At 44.6% G+C, this 8,431-nt stretch overlaps 1 protein-coding gene across 1 annotated transcript in view; it reads left to right on the forward strand.

Annotated features, from left to right (window-relative positions):
* Positions 1 to 6,893, forward strand: part of LOC119429329 (solute carrier family 2, facilitated glucose transporter member 1-like) — a 7,965-nt gene extending 1,072 nt beyond the window's left edge. Inside the window, exons 2-10 of the mRNA XM_037696981.1 lie at positions 957 to 1,049; positions 1,308 to 1,468; positions 1,546 to 1,786; positions 2,292 to 2,454; positions 3,331 to 3,518; positions 5,237 to 5,341; positions 5,418 to 5,519; positions 5,603 to 5,806; positions 6,478 to 6,893. Of these exons, the coding sequence (XP_037552909.1) occupies positions 957 to 1,049; positions 1,308 to 1,468; positions 1,546 to 1,786; positions 2,292 to 2,454; positions 3,331 to 3,518; positions 5,237 to 5,341; positions 5,418 to 5,519; positions 5,603 to 5,806; positions 6,478 to 6,684 (1,464 nt within the window). The 3' untranslated portion in view covers positions 6,685 to 6,893. The remainder of the gene's footprint in view (positions 1 to 956; positions 1,050 to 1,307; positions 1,469 to 1,545; positions 1,787 to 2,291; positions 2,455 to 3,330; positions 3,519 to 5,236; positions 5,342 to 5,417; positions 5,520 to 5,602; positions 5,807 to 6,477) is intronic.
* Positions 6,894 to 8,431: the final 1,538 nt, after the last annotated feature.

Genomic DNA, 8,431 nt, shown 5'->3' on the forward strand with positions numbered 1-8,431 from the left:
TTTTAGCCACGTCTAATGTGGATTTAATGATGTCACTGAAAGAGGAAACCTCAAACCAGATTTGGATATCAGGATCTCTCAGCTGACAGGCAGGCCTCTCTCTACAGACCCTTAGATTTATTCATCGTATTTCAACCAAATGTTCAACCAGTGCACCACAGCTGTATCTCAACATCCCACCTCACGATTTAACCCTTGCTTTGACGTGACGGCTCGCAGATTTGAAAAACAAATCAAAAGCCATAAGTTCTGTAAGACAATGCAAACACCAGGAACAGCCTCTTACTGTGAAGATGCTAACCATGTTTCCTGAAGACCTGTAAAAATGTGTCAGATCGTGGCCGTGCTTTGTTGATGGGTCGGATCGTCTGCAGCTCCTGACTGAAGAGTCCCAGTCTAGACGTTCCTACTTTCTGCGCAGGTGGCGGTCGCCGTCTTGGTCCATCAGGATTGGTTGCGCGTTGTTTCGCTGCCTTCATTTGTTTTCCAGACGTTCAGTTCTTTGCTTCTCAAATTAGTCGATTCCTAACGTGCAATAATGCAAAAATCTCATGAGAAACGTTGACCAGACCTAACCACTCAGCCACAGCCGTCGGGCATGACGCTCAGCTACTACCTCACCAAATTCTAGCTCCATGTTTGAAAAACGGGCCGAGTTGTAAATGTTGTCCTGTTGGCTAAGGTCAGTTAGCCATGGCAGCCATCTTAAATCTCACTGAATCCAAAAGTTAATCAGATGAAGATGGACATCTGATCTCTGCAGGGTGCAGGTCTGTTGGTCCATCTCACATTATGGACCAGACACTTAACCCCCCAGGGACACGGGGACTCAGATTGAGCGTTCCACCTTTCTCCATTCCTTCCACTCCGGTTCATCCCACCTCCCAGTCTTTGTCTTTTTGAGTCTCTGCTCTTGTGAAATATAAAAAATAACTTTTATTTTGCTGTGGCGCCAGGTGACGCCCCAGCTGATGCTGGCTGTGGGGACGGCTGTGATCGGCTCTCTGCAGTTTGGATACAACACCGGTGTCATAAACGCGCCTCAGAATGTGAGTAACTCCACTTTTCACTACTTTTTTCCTTAACGTGCAAGAATGGTAAATCAGGAAAGTCAGGAAAACAGTTTGGTCAGAGGTCTGGAATCTACAGCTGACCTTCTGACCTTCTGACCCTTCCATCTGCTGTTGGGATTTTACTCAAAGGAAAATCAGAACATTGTTTAAGTTTGGACTGAAGAAGTGAAACAGTGGATGATGAAGAACCACACCTGAGACGAGCAGAACTGCTCTGCCCGTTTTGTTTTCCAGATCATCGAGGGTTTCTACAATGAGACGTGGAGCGGCAGGTTCTCGGAGCCCATCGCTCGGAGCACTTTGACGGCTCTGTGGTCCCTCTCCGTGGCCATCTTCTCAGTGGGAGGAATGATCGGCTCCTTCTCTGTCGGCCTGTTCGTCACCCGCTTCGGCAGGTAAGGTCCCGCTCTTAGAAACCACATCTCACCTGCGAATCGGCCTGTTCTGATCAGAACCTGTGCGGTCTCTGCAGGAAGAACTCCATGCTCGGGGCCAACACGTTGGTGTTCTTCGCTGCTGCGTTTATGGGTTTCTCAGAACTGGCAGCTTCCTTTGAGATGCTCATCGTTGGACGTTTCATCATTGGCATCTACTCCGGCCTCTCCACGGGCTTCGTGCCGATGTACGTAGAGGAGATCTCACCGACATCGCTCCGCGGGGCGCTGGGCACCCTGCATCAGCTGGGGGTGGTCATCGGGATTCTCATGGCGCAGGTACGATCCCCAAACCACCAGTACACTCGTCACTTACCCACTTTAGAATAAACAAATTATAAAGATCTGAAACGGTCAACATGTGAAACTGTAATCTGGCTTTGAGGCTCAGTTCAGTGATGAAGTGAGGACTCTGGTCTGTGCGACCAGCGGGATTAAACGACCGAACAGAGTAATTACACAGAGACAATGGATGATGACGCAATGCTGGATTTAGTTTTAAAAAATGTGTTAACCGCGAAGAGAATCACTAAACTGAGCAAATTTATTGGGTTTTGAAAATAATAAGAGGCAGACGTCCCTCACACATTTAGTGCATTGAGCTCCACATCAACCCAGCTGAGTTCTGTTCCACGCCTCTTGGATTCGACGATGCTCGCCTCATTTCTGGGCCTGCTCCATCTGTAAATGTGTGAACGGTCAGAGGCAGCGTGTGGCCATTTTGCAGAACGGCATTATGAAAGAGCCTTGACTTCACCATCACCTGGTTGTGTTTGTGGTGCAGATCTTCGGGATCGAGTCGATCCTGGGGAACGCGTCGCTGTGGCCCCTCCTGTTGGGTTTCACTCTGCTGCCGGCCCTGCTGCAGTGCGCCCTGTTGCCCTTCTGCCCCGAGAGCCCCCGGTACCTCCTCATCGACTGCAACGAGGAGAGCAAAGCCTGCAGCGGTGAGACTCGCATACTTTGTCAGAGAGAGGCGGGGCCTCAGAGAGAGGCGGGGCTTCAGACAGTCTGTTTTTCAAGGATTTTTCTATAATAGATAAATAAATAAATACTTAATGTAGGCAAACTGCATTTTATACTGAAATTTAGTGTGACGCTGCTCGCTGAATCACTTTGCTGAAGAACCTGAAGCTAAAAATAAAAAACAGAACACAGATAAACGCTGAAGGTAGAATAAACTCTAAAGGTAAAAGCTGAAAACATTAAAACGCTTGGTAAAATCAGCAAAAAGCCTTTTTAAAGTAGCAAAATACTGGCTAAAAGCTAAAAGTAACAAAAGGATGGCTAAAAGCAAAATGCTAGCCAAAAGCTAAAAACAGCTAAACTCTTGCTAAAAGTAGCAAAAAGCTATCTAAAAGTAGAAAACGACTGGCTAAAAGCTAAATGTAACCCAACAAAAGCTAAAAGAAGGATCAAGCAGATTTAAAAGAGAGTATTTTTGGAAGGATTGGAAGAGATCTGAATATTTTCCTTTGTGGAAAAGTTTTATAAATAAAGTCAAATATTTGGAAAAGCATAAAAGTTACAGAAACCAAAAGTTTTAGCACCGATCTCCTGGATGAGCTGAATGTTCTGATTGTACAAAGTATGCAGAAATAGATAAAGTAGATTCCCACAAATGTATAAAAATGAAACAATGTGAATCACCTTGTGACTTTAGTCTGTGATAAACGTTCTATGAATAAACTTTACATCCTTATGCTGAGTCAGCATTAGTAAGGATGTTTCAGCGGACACAAGCCTTATTGCACAACTGATATGAAATCGTTAAGAATGGACTTTTCTACCTTCGTGTTACTGATGTTCGCTGTGCGCTTCAGTCCTAATAAAGCTGCGGGGGACCGACGACGTGAGCGAGGACGTCCAGGAGATGCGGGAGGAGAGCCAGAGGATGCTGAGGGAGAAGAAGGTCACCATCCCTGAGCTGTTCCGCTCTCCGGTCCACCGCCAGCCCATCCTGGTTGCCATCATGCTGCAGCTGTCTCAGCAGCTGTCTGGGATCAACGCCGTAAGTCAAACAGCAGCTTTTAGCCAGAGGAAGGTGTGAGCGATCTGCTGCACCGCCTGAGCCACAGCCACCAGAATTACATGAACTCAAAATCCAGCAGATGTCAGAGAAACAGATTCCATGTTTGGTTGCATTCTCTCAGTCTACACAATATGTAGCAGTACTGTAGTATCATGTAGCAGTACTGTAGTATCATGTAGCAGTACTGTAGTATCATGTAGCAATACTGTAATATCATGTAGCAATACTGTAGTATCATGCAGCAGTACTGTAGTATCATGTAGCAGTACTGTAGTATCGTGTAGCAGTACTGTAGCATCGTGTAGTAGTACTGTAGTATCGTGTAGCAGTACTGTAGTATCATGTAGCAGTACTGTAGTATCGCGTAGCAGTACTGCAGTATCATGTAGCAATACTGTAATATCATGTAGCAGTACTGTAATATCACGTAGCAGTATTGTAGTATCATGTAGCAGTACTGTAGTATCGTGTAGCAGTACTGTAGTATCGCATAGCAGTACTGTAGTATCATGTAGCAGTACTGTAGTATCATGTAGCAATACTGTAGTATCATGCAGCAGTACTGTAGTATCATGTAGCAGTACTGCAGTATCGTGTAGCAGTACTGCAGTATCGTGTAGCAGTACTGCAGTATCGTGTAGCAGTACTATAGTATCATGCAGCAGTACTGTAGTATCATGTAGCAGTACTGTAGTATCATGTAGCAGTACTATAGTATTATGCAGCAGTACTGTAGTATCATGTAGCAGTACTGTAGTATCATGCAGCAGTACTGTAGTATCATGTAGCAGTACTGTAGTATCATGTAGCAGTACTATAGTATCATGCAGCAGTACTGCAGTATCATGTAGCAGTACTGTAGTATCATGCAGCAGTACTGTAGTATCGTGTAGCAGTACTGTAGTATCATGTAGCAGTACTGTAGTATCATGCAGCAGTACTGTAGTATCATGTAGCAGTACTGTAGTATCATGTAACAGTACTGTAGTATCATGTAACAGTACTGTAGTATTATGCAGCAGTACTGTAGTATCGTGTAGCAGTACTGTAGTATCATGTAACAGTACTGCAGTATCATGTAGCAGTACTGTAATATCATGTAACAGTACTGTAGTATCATGTAACAGTACTGTAGTATCATGCAGCAGTACTGTAGTATCATGTAGCAGTACTGTAGTATCATGTAACAGTACTGTAGTATCATGTAACAGTACTGTAGTATTATGCAGCAGTACTGTAGTATCGTGTAGCAGTACTGTAGTATCATGTAACAGTACTGCAGTATCATGTCCGTCCATTTGTCCTCTTCTTATCTGGGTCCTGGAGAAAACAGGTCCAGAAAGAAATCTCAGCCATAAATTTGAGTTCCCTCTGAGGGTTCCCAGGGGGTTCCCAGGCCAAAAGATAGACAGGACTAGATGCGTGAGTTCTAGATCTGCCCTGGGGTCTCCTCATGCCAGGAAAATGTCTAGAAGGAGGCGTCCAGGAGCCCCCAGTCCTGGTCCAGTTCTAGCTCATGAAACAAGAAGTGAAGCTGAAGCGTGGGTGGTAACAGTGGAGGGGGTCCCTTAATGCTGCACCTGGAGGAGTCCTCTGAAACTGGATCATTTGGTTTTTAATTCAATCTGCTTCACTCCAGTAAACAAGTGTAAACGACTTCATAAGGAGCTCAGATGACTGAATGTCCTCCTCTCAAGGTGTTTTACTACTCCACTGGGATCTTTGAGCGAGCGGGGGTGTCCCAGCCCGTCTATGCCACGGTCGGTGCCGGCGTGGTCAACACCATCTTCACTGTGGTCTCCGTAAGTCGCTAAAGCTCCGTTAACGGTAAAACTCATCTGGATGTGGGAGCATTGAACCTTCTGTCCTTCTGTGCAGCTCTTCATCGTGGAGCACGTGGGCAGGAGGCCCCTCCACCTCGTCGGTTTGATGGGGATGGCGGTTTCAGCCGTGTTTCTAACCGTTGCCATGGCGCTGCTGGTACGTGTTTCCCTCCACCTTTGCAGAACCCGTTTGAAACGTTTACCTGAGAGCCCCCGCGGCGGTCTTTCTTCTCCGTTCAGGACCAGCTCAGGTGGATGTCCTACGTCAGCATTGTGGCCATCTTCAGCTTCGTGGCCTTTTTTGAAATCGGCCCCGGCCCCATCCCCTGGTTCATCGTGGCCGAGCTCTTCAGCCAGGGGCCCCGGCCCGCTGCCATCGCGGTTGCTGGTTTTTGCAACTGGTCGGCCAACTTCCTGGTGGGGATGTGTTTCCAGTACGTCGAGGTGAGTGTTGCTGCCGGTGAGCAGCTGCGACCAGCGTCAAGTTCTCCATGAACACTAAAAGGAGCGCTTCCACCGCGCATGCAACCTTTCAAACAACGATCCTGTGAGCCCTCAGGGTGTGTGTTCAGGATGACTCCTGGCTACTACCACACAAAATATGAACCTGTTCTTTGTAAAACTGACCAAGTTTGAGCTACTTTGTTGTAGCTGTGGCAGCCATTTTGGATCGGTTTGATCCTTAACAGTGTTTCCTCCAGGTCTTGGCAGGGCGCTCCTCTCTTCAAGGATTTTTGTTGAAGCGTGCATGTGTTGACACGTGCATGTGTTGACACGTGCATGTGTTGACGCGTGCATGTGTTTAGAGGGACGTGCTTGTGTTTGTGTCGGCAGTTGTCGACGGGGTGGGGGCGGTGTAGGACAGTTCGGGAGGCGGGGCGCCCTCCTTATATAACGGTAGGGAAACACTAAAGATCCACGTCTTGAGAGTTTAGACTCCCAGGGTCCAGGGGATATTTTGCTGACAGACAGACGAACCAGCACACCGGTCTAATTATTTCAGGGTCTGTCTTTCCCCTAAATGCTCGTTCACTTCTCTTTAATCTGCTGCTCTTCTTTATAAAACAGCTTCTGTCCACAAAGTGAAGGAATGAAACCGTTTGTTTCCCCCTCAGCAACTCTGTGGCCCCTACGTCTTCATCATCTTCACCGTCCTGCTGCTTGGCTTCTTCGTCTTCACTTACTTCAAGGTGCCTGAGACCAAGGGCCGCACCTTCGAGGAGATCTCCGCAGGTTTCCGCCACTCGTCCGGTCAGGGCGCAGACAAGTATTCAGCTCCCGAAGAGTTCAACACCCTGCGGGGTCACGACCCCGACCTGTGAGAGCTGCGACAACATTTGTGCAACAAAAAGTCCCACTCCAGTTTTTATACGAGTTCTTTACCTCAGACTGGTTTAATATTCACTCACACACTAAAGTCTCTTCTTTAGTTTGGTTTAGATTTTATCCAACCTAAAACAAACTCGCTGTAAAAAGATTTTTTTTAAATTAGTGTTAAAATTAATTGTAAAGCCCATGGAATGGGCTGGGGGGGGGGGTTCTATGGAACAGTGATAAAAAGTGAACATCTTACCTGTGACTGGCTCTTTGAATCACCTCAGTTTGAGGAAAGATGAGCAGACTGACGAGCTAATGGCTAGTCCAAACACGGCTAAGACCAGCGTTTCCATTAAAACTTGATAAACCTTAACTTCATCGTCATTTTCTCATTTCATGGTTGTTTCAATGGAACTAAACGACAGACAGCAGCTACAGCAGCAGCTAGCTGTAGCTGTTTCAGTGCAGCCTGAATCCTGCAGGAATTTAAGATTTCTGCAGAAATAATCATGTAAATAAATCATGTAATATTAATAAATAATAAATCAGTGTTTATTCGCTGGCCAGTCTGTGTCAACACAGAGAAAATGTTTTCTACATTTAGCAGCAGTTCATAAAATCACTTCTATTTGTTGTTTTCCATGACAGTTAATGAAACATTAATGAATTACAGCAGAGATGATTTGAGTTGAGCCCTGCCTGCAGCAGACACTGGTGCTACAGCTAGCTGCTGCTGCTATCTGCTTACAGATGATCCCAAAATTCACAGTAGTGAACCTGAGGGCGGTGTGGCGTCTCTCAAAGAGTCTTTGTGAGCCGCCATGACGTTTTCGAGTCCGGACCTGTTTCAGGACGACACGCGTGTTCTGACCAGCCATTAGCTCTTCACTTGAACTAAACCACACATTTAACCAACAGTCGTGTTGTTTTAGCCACATAAAGAATATTCTGTTAGGTTTTGATGTATTGAATTTATGTCAGTGTTTGTTTTTATTGTCATTATTTGAAACTGATTTATTTATTGTTGCTTTTTCTTCTTTAAGCTTCGTAGAAAGTAAAAATTGTTGAACCGGTCAGATGTTTCAGAATGTGTGTATTTTACTGTAATTAACAGAACTGTTTAATTAGCTCTTGTATTTATATTTACATTTATATTCTTGGTGGTTTAACATTTTAATAATTGGAATGCATATTAATAATTAGGTAGAAGTTTTGTTTTTAAATTAATTTTGTTTTTGTGCATAAAAATCCAAACTCAATTTTTGCCTGTGAAAAGTGATTCTTAGGATTTTTGTTATTTTTAATTGTGTGATGTGAGTTTTACTTCATTGGTTTTTCTCATAGATGTTCTTTATAGTGTATTAAAATAAAAATAAAACTACAAAACACATTAATGTTTTTGTTGAATAGTGATTAATCTGTGACGTTTGTAAACAAGTTAATAATCTGAATTTAAATAAAGCTGTCGATGAACAAAAGTTCAGCTGACGTCAAACTCCTGGTGACACAAACTTAAATATTTAATAAAGACCAGACTGAACTGATAATTATTATTTTTTGTTGTTTCAGTAACAAATACTTTTTTAGAAAAATTCAAGGGAGAAATCACAGGTAATCACACAAACAATCAAAGATGGGAATCACCATGGCAACCAGGGACTGTGGAAAAAAAGGCAGGAATCGCCATAGCAACCAGGGTCTGGTGAAAAAGGCGGGAATCGCCATAGCAACCAGGGTCTGGTGAAAAAAAGG

This window comes from Nematolebias whitei, unplaced genomic scaffold (genome assembly GCF_014905685.2).
Source record: "Nematolebias whitei isolate Nwh7 unplaced genomic scaffold, NemWhi1 Nwh_scaf_489, whole genome shotgun sequence".
NCBI classification, from domain to species: domain Eukaryota; kingdom Metazoa; phylum Chordata; class Actinopteri; order Cyprinodontiformes; family Rivulidae; genus Nematolebias; species Nematolebias whitei.